This window comes from Rhamphochromis longiceps, linkage group LG6 (genome assembly GCF_057381845.1).
Source record: "Rhamphochromis longiceps isolate RC_006_pf linkage group LG6, R_longiceps_female_GT1.1, whole genome shotgun sequence".
Lineage (NCBI taxonomy): Eukaryota > Metazoa > Chordata > Actinopteri > Cichliformes > Cichlidae > Rhamphochromis > Rhamphochromis longiceps.
Genome location: NC_140562.1, coordinates 25,353,019 through 25,379,711, shown reverse-complemented (window position 1 = coordinate 25,379,711; position 26,693 = coordinate 25,353,019). Strand labels below are relative to the sequence as shown.

Here is a 26,693-nt window from a genome sequence, read left to right as displayed (position 1 = left end):
ATTGTCTTCTGCTATATGACACTATTATGTAACAAACAGGACAGCGGGTGAGATCACCAAGATCTACCAAGCCTCTCTGGTCCCATCATGCGTTCACTGGTGTGGAGTAAACACAGAGAGCGGGCGATGAGGGGAAGCAAAAATGGAAGTCCAGTATCAGTCTGGAGCTGAGAAGGTGTAATTACTTGGAACAAACTGTTGTGCAAACAGGCGACCGAGCAGATTATGGGGGATCTGAAGAGCAAAGCCAGAACAAAGCCACAATACTTTGGTGTGAAAGTTGGCCGTGCTGTGGCCCTCCCTGTTTCTTTACAACTACATAACTCACAGGACACACACACGCGGTTATTATTTTAATACATTTAATAGTGCACTTTGATTAACCTGTACAGAAATAATATTATTAAAAAAGATAAAACATTTTCATTTACGTAACACAAAGCTTAACATGTACAATAAAACAGTATGATACAAAACAAACATATCTGAGGTATAAATATATTGGCTTTAAATTAACTGTCATTGTCATGCATTATTATTTGGCAGAGACACAGTTAAAACACTTGCGATGCGAACAATGGCTTAGTGGATTAATCGGACACGTCAGCGCGAACAACGCACAACCTCAGATTTAAGCACGAGTGTTACGAGTGAAGGTCAGCTGATACAATGTCTTTATTTTTTGAACACAGACGAGACAGCACAGCGAAAGAAGCTCACGCAAAGATATTTTCCTTCCTTCAAATTCACACATTCAGTCTGCCCTCCTCTTTACAGTAAAACCTGTAAAATCACCACCTTTATAAAAGGACCCCTCTTTTTTTTCCCCCTCTACTTTTCCTGTCGGACTACCTTTCTGTTCTCGTCTACATCAAAGCGACTGCGAAAGCATTATATGTTTTTAAAAACTTTGATAGCATACAAGCCTAAAATCTCAAAAACTGTGCTGTGCTTTAAACAAATCTAACACTTGTGACGGTGAGGAAAAGCTCACTGTGGGGAATCTACTGTTTTCATCTTGGGTTTTTAAAAAGAATTGGTCCATTAAATCAGTTTGGTCTTGCGTTTCGGTTCGTGACATCCATAAAGTGTGCCTATGCATCTCCGAGAACGCAAACAATGGCATCACACGCTCGAGAGACATTTGCCGCTTACTCAATTTGAATTCTTCTTGATGGAATTTAAGACATCTATCTGTATGTTAGTAAATGAGGCCCTTCCTTTGATCGCTCCTCTCAGTTTGGTGAGCCAGCCACCAGTACTCGTCTGTCTCTACCCTAAAACACTAAAACCCTTTGTGCTACCGGCCACCTGTCGTCTCACAACATCCTATCTATTGTCTCCGCTCAGTCTGCGCATTACCGTCTTTCTTCGCCCGTGGATTTATCAATCGGCTGACCATAATAATGTCTGCTGTGCTTTGCTGTAACAGAAAAAAAGGGGACAGAGGTAACGCAGGACATACGCCGACCTTTACTTTGAACAGACTACTTTATGTACACATTTTTCTGCTACTGGAAACCAGTATGACGAATCTGTGTTAACTGACGTATTCGCATACACGCTCTCACGCATACATTAAATCCCTCTTTTGCTTCTCAGAAGCAATAGCACCCTTTGGACAAACCATACATCCTGTATCAACATCGCCTCCTCTGGCCCAGATAAATGTTTGTCTGACATAAGTCCTCTTGGCAGCACGCTGGGAGGCCCCAAAAGAACAGTTTAAAAACATAACATCAATCTTGTTTGGACATAGGGGGGGGGGGGGAAAAATCACAAAAAAAAGTCCTTCAATCCAGGATCCAGAGTTTGTCCTGATGTGAGGATGGAGGCTTGGACTTTGACCTCCCTGGTGGGATGGAGGTCAAAGTCCCACCCCCCCAAAAAAATTCCCCAAAACTGCCGCCGTCCAAATTGCACAGCGCTTTCTCATTTGTCCATGGGTGCAGTGAATGAGTCTCGTATCCGTGCCACCTCGGCAGCGCACAAGTGTCCATACAGTTTATTGTACCACTCTGGGAAACGACCCCTGATTAGACAAAGAAAGAGAGGAGGCTGTTAGCCTACTGCGTTGCTCTAAAACTTGATTTGTTTGTGGCTCTGGAAGTAATCCACTCACCTGCAGTCGGTTCGGGAAATGTGCGTGAGTCGGGATTTGCTCGCTCCACAGGGCTCTATGAAGTAGCGTGAAGTAAGAACATTGGCTCGGACGCCCACCGCAGACGCCCCTTCGTGGTCTACAGAGGTACACACCAGTGCGCATGCTCCCTTTGGCAGGTCCGTTACCCATGTTCTGTTAGAAACCAATAAAGACACTTTAGATTAGAAACAGCATTAAATTAGATGTAAGATGAAAGATAAAGACAAAAGCAAAATAAACACAAAGAAGAGAAAAAGACAGCGATCTACCTGAGCACGACATGGTCTCTGGTAGGATGAGGCGCCATGGAGTTCCTGACATACTGGTAGACCTCTGTCCTGTCATCGAGGGTCTCCACTACACGGCTCTCGAGCAGGTCCTCATCCCAGTGTCCCTGCTCTCGCAGCACCCGGGTCAAAACCTCTTCGGGAGTTGCGGGAACCTCCACCGTTACTTTCCACAACCGCAGTGGATACCCATCATGGACCTAGAGAAACAGATGGCGAGACCCAGTTACTTTACTTGCAGTCCATTGATTTAAAGCACTTTATGTCATTAAAATCACAGAACAAAGACAGGAAATTACAGCAGACAGGAAATGTCATGCACACAGGTTCCTGCAGTTAGTTTTAAGGGCTTGAAAAGAAGGTGACTGGACTTGTTTAAGTATTTTCAAGACATTTCACCTCTCACCCAAGAGGCTTCGTCAGTTCAGTTTCACTCACAACCTCTGGTGGTAATATCTGACACCTTTTTCACAGTCGTGTAATAATGCACACGATTAATAATCAGTCAACGAGTGAGATGTCCTCAGCAAACTTAAAGAACACCAGTTGCCTGCCCTTCAAGCTCTGATTAAGCATTCCCCCGTCTTTACCTCAGTTCCTACATTTCATGCTGTATCTAACTTAACATCTTGTTCTGTGCTGGGGTCTTGCTGTTGCTGTCTCTGGATCTCCACATGTGTGCTTGGAAGGCCCCCAGAACAGCCCTTCACTGCCAAATATAAATTGCTGCAGATGGAAATAATCTTCTTTCACTGTAGTGCTCCTGACTGAAATGTGGTAAATATAAACTTTCAGTGTCTTATGCAAGTGTTTGGAGGCTTGCTATAAGATATCTAATTGTACCAGTTACATTAGGGGAAATTACAAAAATCGGATGTAGTAATATAACGGTAATCTTATGCACAACAGCTAGGCTGTGTTTCAACATATTTCACTGCGCTCTGGCCAGGTCAGCTGCTTCTTTCTGCCATCATATGATAAAAAGCACACACTCTGTGCCTTGTGACTTTAAACTGGAGAAAAAGATAACCTCATCCAGGGCCTCGCAAACTGGACACAGGAAATGTAAGCCTGGGATAATGCAGAGGCTCTGTACGGGTTTGTGTTTGTGTGTGTGTGTCTCTATGTCAAGCTGATGTCATTCTGGGATGGAGTCCAGTACTGGGATGGGAATGAGATGCCAAGGGGCCAGGCCACTTTCGCACGGATTTGTTTTTACACAGGAAACCCTAACTGCAGGTTTTCCACTCGATATTTAGAGTTAAAAGAGAGGCAGGGCAAGGACTGAGAGGAAAAGAGAGGAGAGGAAACAGAGATGGTGTGCATGTTTCAGGAGTGACAGCTTGTTTACACTCTATAGAAAGATAATAAATCTTTCCTGTGAGCTGTCTGACAATTTTATCAATGTTTCCAGGCTGAAAGTAGCCGCACAGGCTGAACAGATGACATTTAAGAGGACCTAGAGATAGATTTTTAAAAAAAGAAAAAAAGAGGACCTACCTTCCTATATGCCAGGTCAGCATGCTCTGGCGTGGAGCAGCTGTCATATCCTTTGAACTTGTCTTTAGCCTCTTTGAGGAGAGTGTCCAGGCTATCTTGTAGGTACGCCCTGTAGCCTCCATGCGCAGCCTCTTCACCTGCAAGCTCCTCCAAGCGCTGCGGCAGCAAAGCCTGCTCCATATACGAGTTTCTGCAGCGATTCATTTCTTCTGGGATCTGTGAGAGAAGAGGAGATGGATGGTTAGAACAATTATTCATCTGCTTAGTCTGTTAGAGTTTAGGATAAAGAAATATCTTTTGGTTTGACAGACTTCTACAATTCCTACTGATGTTAGAGAAAACAAAGCACAGAAAACTTCAGAGAAAAAACTAAAAAATTAATTAAGACCCCCTTCACTAAAAATGATTGGCAGTGTGAGCTTACTGTGGGGAAAAACTATTATGTAAAACAGGTCTGATTTTAAAGATCTCAAAGCATTTCTGAATACGTGATTAACACTGAAGTCATGGTTTTTCTGGCTTTGTCATTATTACATTAATCCCATTAAACAAACTGGAAACACATCCTGTGTTTGCCTAGTGTATTCTCAATATAGTCTCCTTCATATCTTCCATTGTTAATTGCATCCTGACAGTGTTATCGTCAATCTTCCCTTTAAAAAAACCTCCATAAGCAAATGCAAATGTAATTAAAGAAATCATTTAAGGAGGTTAATTCGGTTTACTTGTGCAATGTGACCATGACAGGAAAGCAGGAAGCCTTTCCACAGCCTAATAGAATTTTAAACGACCTTAATGACATAGTGTGCAGCCTTTTAACATTTACTCTACCATGTCCAGAGAAGATGGCACAAGGCAAAGCACATTTCTGGCTTAATGTCAGTTTTAATTGGATCTGTAATGCTGTAGTTTTGCTGATTATTTCCTGTTGTGCTATCCATGTGGAGATGCCAAATCTCACTGACATGAATTTATGGATTTCTGACCCCTGTGATACTATGCTAGAGTTTGGGGGGCGTTTACTTGAACAGAGCTCTGGACAACATAGGTATTCAGCCCCCCGTAGCATGTTCACTTTCCATAATCCAAACTCCTCTTGAACGAATAACTGCATGAATTGGATCAATACCTTACATAACTGGGACTCTGTTTGTTGACAGGACAAACGCAGGGACACGAGGTATGCGGCAGGAAACCGGAGGTGACATTTATTCTGTCAGCAAACATACCCTCGTTACCTTAAATGGCAGTTTACTGTGAAGGTAGTAGCCAGTAACTCATTCTGCTTTTATTTTTTAAGCTAACTTTAAAAGTGAAGAGTTTGCTGCACAGGTTCTGCTACACGATTTTTAATCACTGACCCTAAAGAGTTTCCTGCACTCCTGGATCATGTGCGCCAGGCCGTGAGTGGCAGCAAGGTTTTCATTCAGGTCCCTCTGGTCTGGCTTTCCGAGTGTCTGCTTCCGGTTCATCACCCTTTGGGAAAGAAGGAAAAAGAAGAAGACATAATGAGGCTAATCAGAGCAATCACCACAAAAGAAAAGTAAAAAAAAAAACTGGAGGAAACGGTTTAGCTGTATAAAGCTGATAAACCCTCACCTAGAAGTGCCAAATGTGGAACAATGCATGTGTTTTTTTATTTAGGTCTGGACGTTTATGTAACCTTTCTATTTCCTCTGTCTCTCCCCCTTCCTCTTCTCACCGGCTTTGCTCTCTTCCACACTATTCTGCCCTCGTGCTAGTTTGGAGTGACCCTTTCCTGTTTTCCAAAACTGCACAGGCATATTGTGCCCTTATGCAAGATGCTGCAACAAAAACTATTTTGATTAAAGGCATGAAACTGAACCGATTACAACGGCGCGCACTCAGACACACACCTCGGCGAGGAGCTCTCCTTCCGTCGAAGCGTGTTGAGGTGGAAAACGGATGGGGCCAGACAAACTGCTAGGTTGGTGGGAGTCATCTGATTCTCAGCCACGCTGGCCGTCACATCGCTGAGCAGACACAGCAGCGTCCGGAGTGCCTCTCGGTTCTCATCCGGCAGGAGCAGCACAGCAGCGCGAGCTGCCTGAAGGCGGAGCTCTTTAGGCATGTCTGGAGAAGAACATGGACTCCATCATCATTCCTTTTCAGTTCAATTTAGCACAAATTTATTTAGCTCCACAATAAGATTATCATATATAAAATTAAAAGCTCAAGGAGAGTCAGTCAGTACTAATATCTGTTGTCATATTACATCCTGTCATCGTTCTTTCCAGCTGTTGTTTAATTCAGGAAGTAGACCGTATCGGGCCTCCAATTACCTGCCAAAAACGAGTTATGATGGGATCTGTGTTGACCTGTTACATAAGCTATGTTACATAAGCTTATGTGTATGGGTCCACTATATGCTTGACCTCTCATACATCACCTTACGCAAACGGTGTAGCGTCCACAGATGTGTGCTCATCTGTCTCATGTGTTTTTACAGCTCTATGGCTACAACATCTAAAACAAAGTATGTCAGCTGTGCAGTTGCATACGTCAAGCTGCGCGAGGAATGACGTAGACGAGCCTGGAAGAACATTTTCTGTGTTTTGTGTCTTCTTACACTGATAGATCTGCAGGAAGGTCTCTGAAAGTTTGCTGGTAAGCAAGGGCTCTGGTAAATCTCTGAAGTACTGCTTCAGCATGTCGGCAACGTCATAAGCTGACTGGCCCTCGTAGTTGACTCCTCCCCCGTCGGCGCCGCTCGCTTCATTCATCTGACGGAGGGCTTGGATACGAGATTTTACGCCCGATTTCCTGAAAAGACCCACCTGGGCGGGGAAACAAAGAAGAAAAGGGTTACGTCTCACATACCATGCAGAAACCTTTGAACTATAAAGTACCCGATCAAAGAGTATCAAAAATGACTCTCACAAACACACACACACACGTCTTTTATTGCGTTAGGCTGTTGCATTAGGAAAATAACATTCTTGACTTATCCACAAATCCGCAGCTTACAGTCAATATGGTTACATCACAACAGATCCTGTTGACTGTATTTACAAGGAGCTCCAACAACAGCCAGTAGGCATTCTTGTAGTGAATGCTGTGTAGGACCTCATCAATGGCCTTTTAAGGCTGTGTGAAATGGCAATGTTGGGGAGGAGAAAAGAAGAAGACTGCTGGCTTGTTCACTGAATATTTTCCATGAGCTTTCACACTTCCAAACAGAGGCACTTTGTCTGTCCTTGAAAAGAGAGCCATCATTCTCTTTTGCATGATGCCATATTAAAAGCCATTTTTCAATTTGACTGCACCTTTCCTTCCTTTATAAATGCACAGACTGTGACAGACTGGGTATAGATTAAAGCGACACAGGTGACTGAGCACACTGACTCTCCCCTGGCACACAGAAAGTGTTTACACACTGAGTGGGCATCAGACTTTTTCCAATTCCCTGCCTCATGTTATGTAACACCAAGAGAAATATGCACATGTATTTAAATTGATATTTTATGCCGTTTGAGTAGCTTAAAGAAAACAAGTTAGCTAAAATAGTACTTAAAGCTAAAGCTGAGGTGGCCATTACATGTAAACTTGCAATTCCAGTGTATAAAAAGGTTTTGCACACATCTGTGCATATTTCTGTACTATATGTTACCTGGTCGAGGCACTGATTTCGTAAGTAGCGCATGGCCTGCTGGATTCCTTGAGGCAGGGGCTGTCCCGTCCGCTGGACGATGACTTGTAGTGGCACACCAAACACATTCCTGTCTTTGTAGTCGCGCACCTTGATGCGCTTCATAAACTTCGGCACAGCCCTGCAGCATACACACAAATTTGGATCTTTAAAATGGGTCAACATTATAATGACATACCTTCATTCTCTCTTTACTAACTGAGAGCCTAGACTGTAATCAACAAAAACACATCACAGTAATCAGGGCTAACACAGACATTCCACAAACACCTATTCATACACAGAAAATTGAATCACGTCAGAAATGCGTCAAATGGTTTATTTTTAGTTCAGATGCAATGTAAAACTCAAACAAATCCAATTAGGCCTTTTATCACACAGCGCTTGAGCCTTTTATGTGTGTGCAAGGCGAGTGTGAAAGTGAGCGAGTGCAGAGGTCCATCTGCAGGGTTACGGGGGGCGTGGGTAAAAAGGTAAGGGAAAAATGGGGATCGTGGAAAGGAGATGTACAAACCCGCTACTTTGTACATCTCCAGTCGACGTCCGTCTCCAGATTTGTCACTCTGGGCGAGCTTGTGTGCAAGGATTTGGTTCCTAGTGAACAGCAAGTCTCCATCCACAAACCCAGAGTTGAAACATGCAACCCTGACCGTTTCACAAGAATGTGCCCGCAGATTTATGGCTGAGTATCTGTCTGCATGGGTGTGAGTGTGTTTTGCACAGAGATGTTATGCGTGACTCAGGACAAGTGCGTCTTTGTAAGTGCTGGGGTTCACAAGACTCGGAGTGCTTCTTAGAAGCACGGTTTAGAAAAAAACAACAAGAAGAAGAAAAAAAAAAGAGCATGTTATGATCCCGGGCAGAATTCTGACTATGTTGTGGGCCTCCAGTGGCCAACAATTGGACACTGTCTTTCAGTGAGCCTCGACCTGTCATAAGACTGTCATAATGCCTTCTATTCCCGTTTAAAAGAAAGCCTCGAGCAGAAAAATAACACAGAATTAATGTGATTTTTCCACTTCTAGTCATCTTTTTTCCTTAACTTTAGCTTCTTCAAAACAGCCAATTCTAGGTAGCACTTTGGCTTATAGCAATTTAGCACAATGACACTTCAGTCTACTGTAATGTGAAGAATGTTCAGTGACATTCAGCTGCTTTCATTTCAGGGAATTACATTAGCCCAGACCTTAAGCTTAGAAGTGGTACAGAAGATAGCTTGGAAGGACAGTTATTGCGTGCAGCTCTTTTCAGCCTCGAGCTCAACACCTCGCGTGTGAACTGCCATGATTGCCCCGTTGAGAAAAAGACTATGTACGCCCCTTCCCAGCAATTATGGGCCTGGGAAAAGAATGTGAAACCCAACCTCTGTGGACAGCCATCCCCACACTATACAACAACCTGCAGATGGAGAGGATTTGGAGATGGGTAGGATTGAGAGGGTTAATAGCTGGCTGAATGGGTATATTAAAGGGCATTACTTAGAGGAACAATATGGCAGTGGCAGAAGCCATTTCACATGAAGCTTTAAAAAGAAAGAAAAACACTTCTTAATGCTTTCACCCTCCATTTCCCGTCCACAAGCCTTCCCTACAGTCCACTCACCAACTGAAGCCATGTTTGTTTGTAGGAGTGTGTTTCTCCAGTAGAGCAGTGAGCTGCAGAAGGGAGAGTTTCTGCAGCAGATTCATCTGTAGCACAGACTGGCAGCTAATCTGAAGCTGGGCGGAGGCCAAGCTGGGCCGATGGGAGTTCTGGAAGCTGGGCCAGCGGAGTTTCTGTGGTCTGGAGTACATCGGAGAAGAGCAGAGCACAAATTGAGATGTGAGAAGAATACTGACGATTGAGAAAGAACAAGTTTAACCCTCGGGATCTGCCTCATGCTTTTGTTCATGCATAAACGTTGACAATAAAACCCACGGCCACACACAGTATTTGTAGTTGTTATGTGCCAAGTGATCAGTTTGGGGATTACAAGGACTTATGTACACATCAATCAAGAGATTGTCTTTGAGACTAAAAGCCCGCCGAACGTAAGTCTGCCTGTGAATTCCTGAAAGCACAGGAACGGTCCCCATGGAAACCAAGCAGCATTCCAGAGCGCTCGGTAGCATTACATAAGGAGAGAAGTCTCAGCGTGTCCCCCTGTTTATCCTATGCTGTCACTTTTTATGTAAAACTCTTTTTGTTGGTACCTCAGTGCTGCATTCAGGTTTGCTTTGTCCTTTTACAGAAGAAAGACTGGCAGCATGAGACTTTCCACTTAGTATTAAAACTAAAAGTAGCACATAAAATTTTTCTTATATAAAAATATGCATGAAATTGTATTTTTGAGAATGGCTAACAGTGTGGTCTGGGAATTATTTAGAGTCAAAGTTGCTGTTTAATCTAGAGCAGGAGTATGAAATGGACCTGAGGGCCAGAACTGGCCTGGCAAAGACTTCAATCTGGCTCACTCCATATCTTAAGAAAATATGTGGAGGAGAGCATAAATTTTAGACTTTTAACTGTAGTTTTGGCTCCAAATAAAGATTCCCCCCACAGTTATTTATACAGCATTTCTTTATCATGTAGAAAAAGAGACATTGTGTTGAAACTGCACTTCTTTTTCTTACATCTCAGGTATTAAAAGTGTAGTTAAACTTCTTTACATTGATAAAAAAAGAGGGGTTTTACTGCTCGACCCACTTAAAATCAAAGTGGGCTGTATGTGCCCCATAGTGTAAAATGAATTAGACATCCCTGATTTAGGGACTATAGATATAAATGACCACATGTACTCTAACCTGGCATGTTTGCACCTTACTATAAAATGTAAGGATTTCAAACCTCTGATTTTTTTATTAAAATCTGGATGAACCGACCCTTCATTGATGATCTGCATTTGTAAAAAGATGGTTTTGAATTTTCTTCCCTCACCTGCTGGTTCGGGTTAGAGATGCTCCGACACCAGAGTCTCTTCTCTCCCTCATTCCTTCCTCCCCCTCGCCCAAGGGGTTTCCTGTGCTGTCTTGGTCGCTTCCGTTCTCGGCCTCCTCCAGGCGGTTCTGCAGAGGAGAGGATGGGCACGGGGAGGCCGAGTCCAGTGCTGAATCCGAGTCGCCTTCTTCCTCCTCATCTTCCTCCTCCTCCTCTTCACCAGCCGCATCCTCAGACCAGGCATTAACGAAACGCTGCAGGCCGCTGACGTGTTGAAGCACTTCCTCTAATTTGTGCTCATCCCCCTCTTCCTCCTCTCCCTCCACTCTCTCCGTGTAAGGGACGTTGTCATAAAAACTCAGACGGCTGTCGACCGAGCCCGATGAGCCACGGCGTTGACGTCTGCTGTGCCGTCCCCTGAGGATCACAGAGTTTCCATTATCATTAGTGCGTGAACTCCCATCCTGGAGGGCCTTGGGAAAGGTTCCAGGCTTATGGCCTTCTGGTAAATAGAAAAAGATCATGCCCTCCTCTTCCTCTTCTTCTTCCACTTGTCTGCTGCTGTCTTGCACGCTGTAGTTGTTCTTGCGGTTCTGCTCATCAACTGTCATCCCATTACTAGCGTGGCAGGGGATGGGTGGGGCAGATTTGGGAGCTTGCTGCTGATCTGAAGCTTGCTGGAGGAGGCTGAAAGGATCAAAACCTTCCAAATACATGCCCCCTCGCTTACTGGAGGTCGCTGCCGCACTGTGGCTGCGAGCTCGAGTCACTGGGCTCGGCGTGCTCACCGCACTCCCGCTGCTAGCTTCCGACTGGCTGCTCCCAGTACTTCCAGTACTTCCGTTGCTGGTCTGAGTGGAGTAGGATACAGAGCGATTGCGGTTAAGTGTCATAGTCTGGGTATTATTGCGATGGTGATTAAGATTCTGGTTGAGGTTGAGACTGGAGATGTCCACGCAGTTGAGCCTCCGCAGTTTGTCATCATCGAGACCCTCTTTGACGACAGGGCCGCTGATTTCTATTTTGCCTCCACCGGTGCCCCCCTTCTTCTTTCTCTTAGAGGAGCTGCCACTGCGGAGCCGCAGACTCTCCATCCTCTTGAGAAAGCTCTTAGCTCTCGAACGTGTGCTTTTGCTGCTGCCGGATCCTCGGTCCAGACTTCCCCCTCGTCCGGCGACCCCCGTCTTTACATCAAAGGTAAACTGCCTGAGAGTCTCTAGGGGCGATGGAGGCAACCCGTCAGACAGAGAGTCCTCATTAGCACATCCTGACCCACCCGTGCCTGACGATGAACACATGCTAGCTATTGAGCTGGCACGGGTGGCATTAGGGGGCACAGCTTCGTTTACCAGAGCAGCACCGTGGGTCTTCTCTTCTCCTCTCCCTCCACTCCCACTGCTGTGGATGGAGCCGACTTCGGGCTGTTCACTGAGGTCGGTCAGCACACTCTCCGAGCTGTTGCCTTCTCGGAGGGTGAGCTTGCCCTTCTGGGATGCTTGGTCATTGGGAAAAGGGGGCTGGCAGGCATCTGTGGGCAGCGCGGAGAAAACCTCCAGCTCATCCATCCGAGACCAGCGCTTGCTGTCCCTCTGGAAGGTCCAGCGTCCACTGATGGCACAAGGCTCATCCTCATCTGAGTCCTCACTCTGAATGAATAAGGGGGCCAAGGAAGGGAGAGGGGAGAGAAAGGAATAGCAAGAAGAGACGGGGAAAAAAGAGAGGGAGGGAGAGAAACAGTTGGTGACATTATTCACTGCCACATTTTCCACTTCTTTTCCAGTATTCCTCACCTTGATCCAGGAAACTTTCTGTAGTTATGGAACTTATTTTAGAATGGATCTAATTTTAACCTACATGAAATATAATTATATACAATGGCTGTCAAAAGCTTCCATAACACAAGGCCTTTTATAAGAAGACATGTATAAATTTCAGCATGAAGCATGAGGTAATTATATTCATGGTCAGTCAGAAAACCTCAGAAAAATAAGTAGAATAAATTGGCCATTGCTGAGTCACATTTAATGTATATGAACCATTACAAAAATGCACACACCTCCCCCAGTTTGGTTAATCTGTCTCAGACCCCGAAGGGCGTTGAGGAAATTCCATTTTGACCCCATAGCTCTCAATGTAGCCGGCCAGACTGGGGTCACCCCCCGCCTACACCCACCTACACAGTCGTTATCTGATTGTGCACAGGCACTCATGGTTGGAGAGTAAAACAAGCGCCGTCACTGATATATTTTAAAATTTCTTATACAACCCACCTACAAAACTGGCGTCTATAGTATACAATCAAAGTCAAACACAGGCCTCAAATCTAAAATCTGAACTCATTAGAACACCAAAAACTTATAAATGAAGTTCCTATATAAAGGATCCTGGAGATAAGCACTTTGATTGAAAAAGGAAAAAAAATCATCATTTTCAGAGTTCACAAAGGGCTTTATTATAGGCTTCGTTTCAAATAAAAGTGAATAAAGATTGTGATCTATCCTGGTACAAAGAGGATTCACCTAAAAAGAACAATTTAGTAATTTTGGCGACATTGCTCTATACGACCGTAGCCTGTTTCTCCAGTTACTCCGGTTGTAATGAGAGGTAACCAGCACTCACTGGTGATCATAGCTGGAACCATTTTTTACTGTCCACCCAGCAAATCATACTGATTGATACGCTGATTGCCACATCAATGAGGTCGCAGAATGAAAGCTATTCTTATAATCATTGGACAGTACGAGCAAACCACGAAGAACGGGAGACGAGGAGATGGAGATTTAAGAGAGGGAATGTAAAGACGTGACGAGATCAATGCATTCCTAAGCTGTCTGGGCGTGGGGGTGGGAGGCTGTTGTCCCGCAAGAGCGGAGGAGTCGAGGAGGCAAATAACCTCTTTGACTCCTCTGCTCTTCTCTGTTGACTCCTGAAATGAAAGGTGACACAGAAAGGGTCATCCTAATGAATACCACCACGCATAGAACAAGGATCTTCCTATGTAGCCCTTAAGGGCATTAGATTTGGTTGATTTGTAGAAAACAGAGAAATTCTTGTCACAAAGTGACAGTGTCTGTCAGTCTAGACTTTCTGCTTTAATTGAAACATGAGTGGTCTAAAAGTGGGATTTTTACATAATTATCCTAAGGAGGAAAAACACTTTCCACTAGGACGGCTTCCTTAAAAGAGACATTTAAGAGCTGGTGTTGGTGGGGGTTTAATTGGTGCGAAAAACTGCTTGAAAACATGCCTTTATAATACCTCTGAAATCATTGAAAGATGTATAAATACGAGGAAGTATTTTAGAAGAGAGAAGGTGAGCATACTTTAAATGAATGGGGGAGTTTTGGTCAAAGAAACCCCTTCATTTAGACATTAAAGCTCTCCTCCCTTCCCCTACTATCCCACAACCCATTTGGTATAGAAATGAACTCAACAGGTGCCTTCTCATTAAACGAGATGAGAGAAAATGCAGCTTTGCCCTGTGGCCAAGTGCGAACTGTGGGTTGAGGTGAGGCGGTGCAACTGTGGATAAGGAGATGTGCAAAGTGGCTTTTCACAAAGGAGGGTAGTTCAAGTGCTTGCATGTAGACTTACTCTTTTTCTTTGTGGCGAAATCTCCAGTCTCATTAAAGCGCACTTATTGAGGGTGTTCAGTCTCCTGCAAACACAAACACACGCACAACTGGTTAGATTTGAATTGCGTGGGCTTTAAATATTAAACCTCACCAACTTTCACTAGAACACAAGGATGTGTAAAGGAAGGAAAGATGAAACAAGGCAAAAAGGAACTGCGGTGCATCCAGTCTGGCTAATGAGATGCGGAGGGATAATCCCTACGTGGACAGGAAGAGAAGGAGAGAGTGCAAAGAGAATGAAATCTGCTGGAGTGCCGACGCAACCTCGGGGAGGGGACAGAAAGATTATCCCTTTAGCCACCTGGAGAAGGGGGTCCAACCTCTGAAGAGCTCTTAGAGCAGATCATGTAACAATGGAGAGATGAAGTGATGGGAACTCAAGGATAGCTGCGGATGTGGGGAAGGGATGAATGCTGCCAAAAGAGGAGACACTGAGATGATAGCTTCCAGATGTATGGAGGAACACCTGCTGTGGTTTATTACTTAAGGATCGAGTTCTGATGAAGAGGCTGAGTCCATTAAAGAACCATTAGTTCCCTCCTCATATGCTAAAAAGGACGGCAGGGGGACAAATTGAATGCAAACCCAGTCGTCTTCAATGATAATTGCAACCATTTGGATCACTTCACATATAAAATGAAGGCTCACAAAGCTCAGAGCCTTTTAAATGTTTATGTTTTAGGGAACAATTGCAGTCTAATTTTTTTTGTCCCCTACAACATAAAAAGAAAGATGCAGTGATGTAAGGAGAAAGATATGTGCCTGGGAGGATGGTACAAAAGACTCTAACGGCTAAGATAAACCCTATCAGTCCCAGATAAAGAAGAAAATAAAGGCGGAAGAAGGTAAGAACATAGTGAAACCAAACAGGGAGGGGAAGTGCACGGTTGCTTATCGTGCGATTCTTTTATCTCATCGGCAACTTTCCAAAGCATGGCTCTTTTTGAAGTCGTGCCCTCATGGTTTCATCAGAGGGAAAAGTAGTGATAGTACAAAAAAGAGAGAGAGAGAGAGAAGATGATGAGGAACAAGAAGAAAGGAACATACCATCAAAAGAAAGATAAAAGGCGTATGAAGGGTTTTAAGCATGACTTGTAATCTCACCTGCAGAGAGCCTCAATAGCATCCCGATCGAGGAAGTCGTGGTCTTTGGTGACTGAAGAAATGTCAATGGGAAACTGGGCGTCTAAAGAGAGAGAAGTGAGTCAGGTTACGTGAGGGCATCTCCCTGCCACTGATTGGATCAGTATGTTCAGATAAAACTAAAAGATACCACCCTCAGCTCCAAAGACACCCACCTACTCAAACACCCACCTTCCCCCTCTCACTCCCACCCACCCATACAGCCCTGATTAAAAGCTAAAAGAGGAAGTAGCGTCTTAGTCGACCAAACAAACACAGCTGCAGCTTTCAGACCCAGCAGGCAGGGGGGATATGCAGCACAGGGGGAGAGAACAGGGGACTGATTGAAGAATGACAATAGGTACTCCAATGTGGCTCAGAGGTCCCGCTTCCTTTTCTGCTTCTCACTCTTTCTCTCTGGTCTACCTGAATAACAAGGTCACTTGTTCGCCCAGTTGCTGGGCTGGTAAAAGCAGAGTGAGTATGCCTTGAAATTCTGTCTTGAATGCCAAGAATGACCAACTGGATATTACAAGGTTTTCTGGAATGTCGGACCAACCCAAAATGGGACTGTTGCATCCAAACCCTCAGGGGTCATGTTGATAAGAAAATGCTATCATGGGGCCAGCACCTTTAACCTGTACTGTACTGGAGCAGGCCTATCAGTCTGCCTATCTTTAGTGGGGCAATAGTCTCGACGGCACAGACAATAAAGAATCTCTTATGGAAATAAGGAAGGGAAATGTGTGTCACGTATCAACAGAGCAATTCCTACTACTACTACAAATGAGTCAAGCGCAGTTTTCAGCACTTTTGTATTGCTTTTTTTTTTTTGTCTGAAAGGTCTCAACACCTGTACAGAAACTCAAATAGGAAACCTTTCACAGTTAAGTGGAAATAAGCAGTGACCTGCTGACAATGGCAGCTCGGTACTGCTGTCATCATTCTGTAATTACATAAAGGGAACTGGTATGCCCCTGGCATGCAGTAGTATAGAAGACCTACAAGGAGTGAAGAATGTTTTATGTACTTTGGTGCTTATTTATATTTCAAGGGTCATGCAAAGTACTCTTTTTCAAGCAGTTGTCATTGCAGGTGTAGCTTTAGATGGAGCAGAAAGCTATAATTATATAGGTTACACTGTATTCAAAGCATAGGCAATGTTTGCAATACAGTACAGCTCGCTGGGGCTTACATGGATTTCTTTTCGGATGTAGAGCAAAAAAAAAAACCCCACACACATCTCATTTGCTCTTCTGTAATGTTAGGCTGTGTGTTTAAATTTTGAAAACTAAATATAAAAATTATTCTTATTGCAAAGTGATAAAACCCAAACCCATCAGTCATGTACCAGTTTTGAGCAGGCTGCGGTGTCTCCTAGTGTTCCTTACCTTCATAAAGTTGGGCGTATTGCGGGAACCCTGCAGCTCGGAGCCACGTGCAGGCCTCTTTGGCTTCGATCTCTATGGAGAAGAACAAGTGAAACACACGTTAAGGGTTACAGAAGAACAGCATCATGTCAAAAAGCGTGTAGTAACATGAAAAGACATGAGCGTGGCTTTGGTAATAACATCACGAGTGTAAATGAAACATCATTTAATAAAGTTATCAAGTTTAAACACCAATCCAAGAAAACACTCTGGAACCCTCCAGCATGTTAGCAGCTTATCCAATGTGAACTGATTGACCTTATTAGCTATCTAACACTCCGTCACGCACGCCTCTCACATGTTTCTAGAGCTAAGAGCAACATACGTGCAAACTTCACACCATCACACTCTCAAGTGTCTTCCACTTAAGCTTCTTAGCTAGGTAATGCAGTGGAGTCACATATCTCTGACAGTAAACGTTGCCTAACCTTTTCCTCACGTGACACGAACAATGGTTGCCGTGGATCTGCATCCATGGAAAACATTTATTCTTTAAAGTATTAACATGTTACATTTTCTTTGCTTGTTGTCTAAGAGCATCTGTTTCCTCCTGTTACCATCACAAGTAAACTCTGAAGATTAGCGTGAGTATAGGAAAGGGAGTTTAACATTCAGATGTGTCATTCTGAGAGCTCGTACAGATTCTCCATAAAAGCCATTATTCCATACTTCTTAAAGGCTGACAAACAAATTCTCCCATAACTCCCTTAGAACACAAGCTGAGGTCTATAGTGTGTCACCGGTGCCACGAGGATGTCTCCTGTGAAAGCTTTTTAGATGACATGTGCCAAATGGCTGCTCCAATCGCCATAAATGCTTCATTATCCCTGCAGCTACCTGTTTTTAGACAGGAGACCAAAAGAAGAGTTTTACAGTGTCCTAGTTCCTAGAATGATAGCAAGTACACACGCAGATCAACCTTGAGAGAAACAAAGCCTGAGTGACAAAATTGGTAAATGGCCTGTATTTGTATAGCGCTTTACATAGTCCCTAAGGACCCCAAAGCGCTTTACACTACATTCAGTCATTCACACACACACAGCTGTCCTGGGGCGCACTGACAGAGGCGAGGCTGCCAGACACTGGCGCCACCGGGCCCTCTGACCACCAGTAGTGAAGTGTCTTGCCCAAGGACACAACGACGAGACTGTCGGAGCCGGGGCTCAAACCGGCAACCTTCCGATTACAAGACAAACTGCCAACGTTTGAGCCACGATCGCCCCCGAGGCACAAAGCAAGTAAAAGACTTGGAGGACAGTCAAAAGTTCTTGCTTTTACAAACTGCTACACTGGCAAGTTTAATTGGGTTACTGTGTCTGGCTGAGTGTAATTAGCTAATCATAACCACCCGTAAAGAAACTGGATTTAGTGCATTATATCTTTGGTTCGCGCATTAAGCAGTTACACCCCATTTCAAAGCTAAATCGCTCCACACGTTATATATATCTTCCCACAAGAACACAAAAAGAGAACAACCTGAAAGGCAAGAAAAGTAACGAGAAACAGAGAGGTCAAGGAAGACTACAGCTGCAAAGGGTCTGGACTAAGCGATATGCCGACATTTACATACCAACAACAAGCCTAGACGGCAGACAAACCCACTAACAACAAGGTGTGACACGACCAAGACAAGAGTCTCCCCACTGCCACTGCAGAGGCTCCAACTTCCTTTAAACAACTACCATGACACCAGCGCGCACCGCAGTGTCAAATGGCACATTAACAACTACACTCCGGCGTTATTTGTCAAACGTGCGCTATTTTTCCTCGTGGATGTGAAGCTGTATGCCTGAGAAAAAGTGTGTGTGTGTGTGTGTGTGTGTGTGTGTGTGTGTGTGTGTGTGTGTGTGTGTGTGTGTGTGTGTGTGTTTGTTTCAGCTGAGTATTTTTGGAGCGTAGTGAACCCAGAGGAAAGTACAAACCAAGCAATAATTATACCAGCATTCTTGAAAGCAAGCAGTGCACAGGGCCAGAGATTCCTGTGCTCGCTCGTGTTTAAATGTGTGTGCACAAGTAAGTCTGTCTGTTTCTGTTTGCATTGACTAACCTCATGTTTAAAGACAAACCACTCAAAAGACAGTAAAGCTATTGAAATGCAAATTAGACATGCAAACACATGGTTGGCCTTCCAACCTCACGCCCCCCTCCAGTCCCCAGAAAAGGAGCTACGCGAGCCAATAAGTGCCTTTTGCTGGGATGCTATGCAGTGACACACCCTACTGGGCTAGAATGTGTGTCAAATCTATTTTACAGTGAGATAATGTGAACTTAGTGTGCCGAGGAAATAAAATAAAGACAGCAGCATTCACCCCGCAGATGGATCCGACTGAATAATATTTGTCACTGAGCTACATTGTGTCCATTCATTCACAGAGTAAAAGCAAGAATATTTTTGTCTTTTGTTTGGCCACAGGAAGTGGACAGGGGCATGGGGCATCTGGCACAAACATTCTTAACAATAGAGCAGCACCCACTTGCACTAACATGCATCTGGAAGAATCAAAAGCCGGATCAACAAAGCAACAAAAGGAATTTACAAGAATATCCCAGGAACTCAGGCCATAAAAACATCATCTTTAACCAGACCTCCTAGCCATTAACATTTATGTTAGCTTCGATAGAAAAAGATTTGAGGGTGTATTTCAAATTTTTTCTTCACTCACTGTCCACCCTGGTTCCCTAGCCCTGATCAGGGAACTACCTCACTTCCCCTTCCTGCTTCCCTCACAGGAAGAAAGCTTAGCAGCGTGCAACGGCCACCGACCACTTGGCTGTGCAGCCCTGCCTTCATTTGTTCCAGACCAGATAATAGACGGGGAGGCAGCCAAGACAAACACGGGCCCCGGCGATTGTGTGTACTTACCAAACGTCCTCGTGGTTAAAGATGGCTACAAAGCCACTCTAAACACATATCTTGCGGCACCCACTTAGAGCCTCAACATTGCAGTGAGAAAGCAGAAAAGAGAGTTTTATCACCCTGATAATGACCGCGTTATTCAGCACGCGTGTGCCAAGTCGGCTCAAGAAGGGATAACACATACAGAGTGAGTCAAAGGTTCAAAGCCAGTGGCACCACTCAAAATGCTACATGTCCTGGCAAGCTCTTTACATCCAGCTCACTTCACTTCTCATCATGTTCAGTCTAATTCCTGGAGGATTTATCTTCTTGCTTTTGAAGGAAACTTATTGTACACCACTCTATGAGAACTTTGTCACTTCGTGCCATTAACTCGGGGTGTGAATAATGATGCGATTCTCAACTGAGATAATTATGCCAAACGTCTCCCATGTTTGGCTGCTTCTTTTTTTTTTAAGCCAGTTGCCACATGGTAGGTTTGGCACACTGTGGCCACTACAAGTGGGACCACTGATGATTAGTGGGAAAAAATAGGCCTGAAGCCAAGTATGATTTTTGTTTGAAAACTAAACAGGACTTTGCTGCTATAATACTTTGCTCCGTTTTGAATTTCAGTGTAGGGTGTGTTGTTTTTTCAGCTTCTAAGAACAAGTCTGAGAACCACTGGCGAGGTGACGGGCGCAGAACTTGGATAATCACAAGTTCAGAACAGACAAGAACGTCTGAAAGGAATGAGGCTCTGAGGTGACTTCGTCTAGACTTTCCAACAAATAATAAATATTCTGACATAATTAGCCACATTGATTTCTGAATCTTATAACCAAAAAATGAAGACAAGTCAGCTCCACACTAATCCTGACTGATATGAACAAGCAAAAACAACTCAGTGGGACACACTCCCTCTTGCTTGGAAAGATGAAGATGATTACAGAAGAACAGCAGATAACACAACTAATAAGATCCAAGCTGATGCTAATAGAGATTTCATATGGATCACGAGAATCTTTTCTCCTGCACATTGCCCAAAGCTAATCTGGTGAGCACCCAGTCAAGCTTTACCCACTTTCCCGAAGTATCAACTTCTAAAATTATCCACCACAGCTTTTCTTTGCTTTCCTTTTCCCTGCTCTCACCTTCATCTCCTGCGCTGTCTCTACTTATTTCAACTCTGCTCGCCACTTCTCTTCTCTCCCTTCCGGTAACAGGAAATTCTCACAATTGCCGACCACAGTCCCACCCCACCTCCCACCCCCAGTGCAGGAGGCAACGGGGTCTGGCTGGCTGAGTCTGAATGCTCAGCTCCAGTGGGAGTTTGTCAGCAGCAAGCAAACAAAGGATGCTGCTCCCCCACCTATAGCAAACTGGAGGTCAAGAGTCTCTATACAGTTAACAGTGATGCTGGGGCTTTGAAGCTGGCAGACTGAGAATAATGCTTGACTAACCACTGTTGTGAATTGAGGTGGCTTATCTTGAGTCATCTGATCACTGCTGAGTTTCCAAGTGCCCACTGCATAACAACCCAAAAAGCAGTCGTCAGATCCTAATGAAGTTCATTTCAGAGTGGGCCGTTCCAAAGGGACCGCAAAGTTGGTTTATATAGGTGATGTGATAAACCAGGCCAGACTGTGTGGTTGGCTCAGACGTAATAAGCAGAGCACCAGAGCCTGAATGCTGCCTTGCTTTTGTCCTTCACATAAGCACCGACAAGGATAAGCCTGTAAAAGACTTGAAAAAAAATTGAAATCACAACACACACATGTGAGAAAACCCAAGAACAACTGGACGTTGCAGATTTTTTAGCGTGACCAATGTAAAATCCCTCCTGTGCTCCACTAGTGGAATGTAAGGATGGACATTTTTTTTTCTTTCCTGATGGGTATCATGTTTTGTGATTCCACTGTGGAGACAGCTGGTGCTCACAGAGAAGGCCTGGCTGTTGGCTAAGTGATACGGTGCCAGGAATATTACCATCTGGCTGTTCTCAAACTATATCCCACTGACACAAACAAAAAAATAATCAAGTTACTAACATGCTCCATTCCAGTTATCAACCACCAGCTGGCGCAGGCATGCAGGCACGGATCCACGAGCACATCCACACGCAAACACACGGCTGTCCCAGATGGGTCATCGCAGCGCTAACCCCAAAGACCCCCTGACGACAGATTTATGCTCACATGGAGGGCCCTAGCCCTGGATCAGGTGACCAGGCATATTCAAAGCTTCTGAGAAGCTTTCAGCAACCAGATGACAGTCTACCTGCCTGCACCCCTCCCCTCCCTCCCTCCCTCCCTCCCCTGATAGCAATACATTAACATACAGATCCCAGGACAGCCCAGTACCTTCAGCCAAAGGAAGGTGAGAGCAACAGCGAACATATGACTTTTCTCACAGGACATGAAGAAAACAGCTGGATGTAAATCTTCCAGATAAGGTCACAGCTTCTTCCTGTTTCACAAAGAATCCAGATGAAGCATGTTTCCTTCATTTAGAACAACCCCAGTCTAAGGTGGTTTACCTCATCCCACATAGGCTTGAAAAAAGAAAAGAAAATGTGGTCTCTTTTACACTTTTGACTGGATAGTCCTTCTATTCCTAGTTTGCATAGTAGAATGATATCAGCATTATACTATTCCTGGATTAGTGGTTACTGTAGATAAAGTTCATTCATCTTGCATCATAATGGCTGGAAATGAGTATATACTGTGTGTGCGTGCGCGCCTTTGAGCACGTTCTTAATGCCTTTATGGCTCAACTGAACCTCAGCGCTCATATCTGTTCCAAACCTCAGGCAGCTGATAAGAAGCCATGTGTTGGAACAAACGTTGAAAACGGCTGGGACAAAGGAGAAGCAAACAAATCAAGCTAAGCCTGACAAAACTAAACTGAAAACAGGACTTAAACAGCCACAAAGCACCCCCTCAATATCCCCCCTCCCCTGCTTTTCGCAAAAGGTCGGCCGTCAGGCAAAAGGCAGTTAAGCAAACTGGAGGCGATAGGATGGCACTACTGTCGCGGGCTGGTACTATACCCAGGATAATCTCAAAACCAATTCAATATCAATAAGGCTACTTGAAATAGGCACATTTTGGAGAAGGTTTCATCACCACTATCGATTCTAACAGTGAAGTGTGCGCTGCTCTGCTAGAAACTTCTCTTGGCTGAGCGCGTAAAAGGGTCAGTCTTACAGTAGGTTTTTGGTTATGTGAGAAAATAGTCCCCATTTAGTATTGTGGAGGTCACCGATAAACAAACATACGAACAAAAACAAGCAAACAATCAAAGAAACAACAACAAAAACCGGACATATTCAGAGAATTGTGAACAGAGGTCGGGACTCCGTACGCGTCAGGCTGTGAGAATTTCTGACAGTCCGCAGCGCTGCGCCCCAAAGACGGTTTATCCAAAACCTCCACTCAAAACTAAACCTGCAGTAAAAGTTTTAAATCTTAAATTCCGAAAATAACCTTTAAAAAGTGCACTTTTGGGAACTCTTCACTCCCCGACGAACAGGAAACCGCTTCACTGGACGGACACGTTATTCATACAAACTGAAAACCATCACTTATCTAAACGCAGTTCGGTGGATAAGAATGAAATGAACTTACGTGTCAGTATCATTTTTAAGGTCTCAATTCCACCATAAAACCAAACTCCCGGCTGCACTCTGGCAGGGTAGACAGTTCAGTCAGATCTACTCCACCGTTAGGACGAAGTCCGCATGATAAATCCACTGTAGATAAAACGCAAACTAGAGAATCGGGTGCAAATGTTCTCCGACCGTTGGGCAAAGCGGTAACTCCATAGTCCTAACTAATCTTGCTGCGGCAAACAGAATTCCACAATATTCAAATCGTCCCAACACCACACCGGACCTTGAATGAAGCGGTTCCCAGCAGGAATGTGAATGGAGAGAGTAAAGTGTGATTCAAGCTTTAGGAATGGGCAGCTCTGCCGTGGCTCCACCCCGCCCCCCCCCCCCCCCCCCCCCCCCTCACTCTGCTGCTCCACACCTGATAAGGAGCTGGAGACATGCAGATGCACTCAGAACAACCTCTGCAGTTCATAATGTGCAGGGACTGGAGTTTGTTTGACGATCAGAGACACAACTTTGTGTCCAAACGCACTAACAGTTACAAACTGAGTTCCCCGCTACAAATGGCGACTTCATTCGATGATATCCGTTTCTAATTCATTTGCAAATGTATTTGCTCAGAACCGTAAAATATATTTTACAAATGTTACATGTAGATAAACTAAAGTTATTAACCGAGTTATATATTTTTAAAGACTTGCGTACTCTTTTCAGCTGCAGGATCTCTCCCGCTTCTACCACTCCCATAAGAAGTATTTGACTTGTAGGTTGGCACCCAGTTTGCATATCATTAGAAACTAATGGAGACAACTGTGAGACTCTCTTTTGTGACGCGGGATTTAGTCTGAAAAGCGCAAGTGGTGCCTTGAAAAGAAGTGTTGCAGGTATGGTAATGGCTGTGTCCATGACGCGCCAGGCGCACGTACACCATGCTCAGGCTGACTGCAGTGACAACACATTTAAATTCCTGACCGCAGGGCACATAGGACGAGATACTGAGATAATAAGACTTACAGTTCACTCGTTTATGTTTGGTATACTTAGAAACAGCCAGTTGAGTGTTGCAGATTCTGCCACATGCTCCCATGTGTGGACTTCTCATCTTTTCCTAGATCTCGTCAACTCTGTTATTGCCATGGTAACTCACAGCGCTGAAGTGGTGCAAATAAAAAAAAAGGGAGGCGAGTCAGTGGCACGGAAATATGTCTAATCCAGAGTTCGGACTGCCAGAAGGGGGAAAGGATGATGCAGAAAATCCTGGCTCTGTGCGCAGTCTGTCGCTGGCATTTATACCAGAACCAGCTGACGATGGAGTCACAAGTGATTCAGTCAGAACAGAGCCAGCCAACTACTGAAGTGAGCATGTTAGAGGCATATTGTTTTCATTTCTGATGGGTGATGAGAATAATTTGGAATTTTTGCCTTGAGTTTTCAGTTTTAACAAGAAGCAGTTTTTTTGTTTGTTTTTATAGCCCACAGAAGATTTCTAAACATTTAGTGTATGACTCGCAAAGACTGTCTATCATACATTTAGCACTGGTAATATGTCTAAAAGTCCCCAACACAAACACATTATTTCATTATATCTGGTCTTTGCAACCCTACCTCTAAAACTATAAAAAAGCGTGTATTGCTTGTGTTCTGCACTACTACTATTTGCTAAGTACTTTAAAGGCCTATCTTGTACTTACACAAATAATCAATAAAACAAGAGCAGTCCTTTATACATCCAACAAGACCTCCTATGTATACATTGAGTCACTAGCTCCTGAATTATGTATGGATTCAGATCCATTTGTGACATTTTCCTTGAAAAGATAAAGACCACATTTCACACTTTTTCCTTTTTAAATTTAGTATGTATTTGGGAGGCTATATGATATGAAAATATTAGGTAATATGTCCAAATAATTTCCTGGATCCAGATCCGAATCAGTCTATGCAATCAAACTCCACCTTTGGCAAAATGTTCATGCCAAACTGTCAGCAAGTTTTTGCGTAACCCTGTAATAAATACACACACCACACATAACCACCTTGGCAGGTATTAAGCAGAAACAATGGATTTTCTCATATGCCACATGTGTGTGATTGATGCTGCCCATAATGTTTATACAGTACTATCCCTCCAAAAACTCCTGTAAGTACTTGTTCACAAGCTCTACAAGAGAGAGTTACACCTTTTTGGTGAGTGATGGAATCCAGACATTAGTACCTTCAGAATGACTATAGCATACACTCACCTTATCAGGTACACCCATTCAACCGCTCATTAGTGCAAATATCTATAACTGTCAAGATGACCTGCTAAAGTCCAGACTGAGCATTAGACTGGGAAAGAAAGGCGATTTCAAGTGATTTTGAATGTGGCATGGTTGTTGGTGCAAGATGGGCTGGTCTGAGTATTTCAGAAACTGCTGACGTACAGGAATCTTTCTCTCTAGGGTTTAAAGAGAATGGTTGAAAAAGACAAAATATTCAGTGAGCAGAATGAAAGGAGCCAAAGTGCTTTGAGCCAACAGAAAGGCAACGGTATATAACACAATATGAGAAATCTTGAAATCTAGGTAAGAGCATTGCTGAATGCAAAACACGCCTTGAAGAGGATAGGGTATAACAGCAAAAGACCACACCAGGTGCCACTCCAGAAGACTGGAAAAATGTTGCCTGCTCTTTATTGATTCCCAATTTGTGTTTCAACATACATATAAACAACAAGAGAACATTCTACCTTGTATCAACAGTTCAGGCTGCTGGTTATAGTTTCATGGAGTGGGGAATATTTTCTTGGCACACTTTGCAGCCGTCAAATCTGCAGTAACTGTGTGATGCTATCACGTCATTATGAACCAAAATCTCAGAGGAATGTTTTCAGCACCTTGTTGGATCTATGCCACAAAGAATTAGGGCAGTCCTGAAGAGAAAAGAGGATTTATCTCTGCTGACTTTTGGGGAGATGAAAATATCACATTTTCCATGTCCATTCACCATAACTATAAAATCTATGGTGATTCACGGTAGGGCAGTTTCGAGTGTTTGGAAAGAGCACAACAAGAAGCTCTTGGCCTCGAATCTGGTCGAGGCCTTTCTGTGTGTCCTCCCCAGGTACTCCAACTTCCTTCCACAGTCCAAGGATGGCAGTTAGTAGGTTAACTGGTAATTCTAAAGTGAATGTGATTGTATATGGTTGTAAGTCTCTCTCTGTTAGTCTTGTGACAGACGTGAAACTTGTCCATGGCAACTGAGATAGATAAGCACCCCTGGTGACCTTGAATTGAATAAGTGGAAGAAAATGGATGGATGAATGGATAAAATTCACGGTGGTGGTGATCTGTATAGTTTTTTTTTCTTTAAAATATATGTTTTAGCAATTTCTATTTTTAAACATTCCACATCAGATTTGTAAAAACCCAAAACAATCCAAAGTAAAGCCAATCTAAGCAAAACATACGGGACGGTACAAGCAGTCATACAAAAACATAACACACTCATATAAAAGTTCCTGATCCTATCTGATTTAAAAACTGAAGCTGTTTTC

At 43.9% G+C, this 26,693-nt stretch overlaps 1 protein-coding gene across 1 annotated transcript in view; it reads right to left on the bottom strand.

Moving 5' to 3' along the window:
- Positions 1 to 345: 345 nt before the first annotated feature.
- Positions 346 to 26,693, bottom strand: part of dlc1 (DLC1 Rho GTPase activating protein) — an 86,605-nt gene continuing 60,257 nt past the window's right edge. The window contains exons 6-18 of the mRNA XM_085409857.1: positions 16,665 to 16,736; positions 15,256 to 15,337; positions 14,111 to 14,174; positions 10,517 to 12,162; positions 9,203 to 9,382; positions 7,562 to 7,721; positions 6,521 to 6,728; positions 5,808 to 6,024; positions 5,292 to 5,406; positions 3,931 to 4,146; positions 2,413 to 2,630; positions 2,123 to 2,296; positions 346 to 2,032 (exon numbers count right to left, since the gene is read on the bottom strand). Of these exons, the coding sequence (XP_085265983.1) occupies positions 1,933 to 2,032; positions 2,123 to 2,296; positions 2,413 to 2,630; positions 3,931 to 4,146; positions 5,292 to 5,406; positions 5,808 to 6,024; positions 6,521 to 6,728; positions 7,562 to 7,721; positions 9,203 to 9,382; positions 10,517 to 12,162; positions 14,111 to 14,174; positions 15,256 to 15,337; positions 16,665 to 16,736 (3,452 nt within the window). The 3' untranslated portion in view covers positions 346 to 1,932. The remainder of the gene's footprint in view (positions 2,033 to 2,122; positions 2,297 to 2,412; positions 2,631 to 3,930; positions 4,147 to 5,291; positions 5,407 to 5,807; positions 6,025 to 6,520; positions 6,729 to 7,561; positions 7,722 to 9,202; positions 9,383 to 10,516; positions 12,163 to 14,110; positions 14,175 to 15,255; positions 15,338 to 16,664; positions 16,737 to 26,693) is intronic.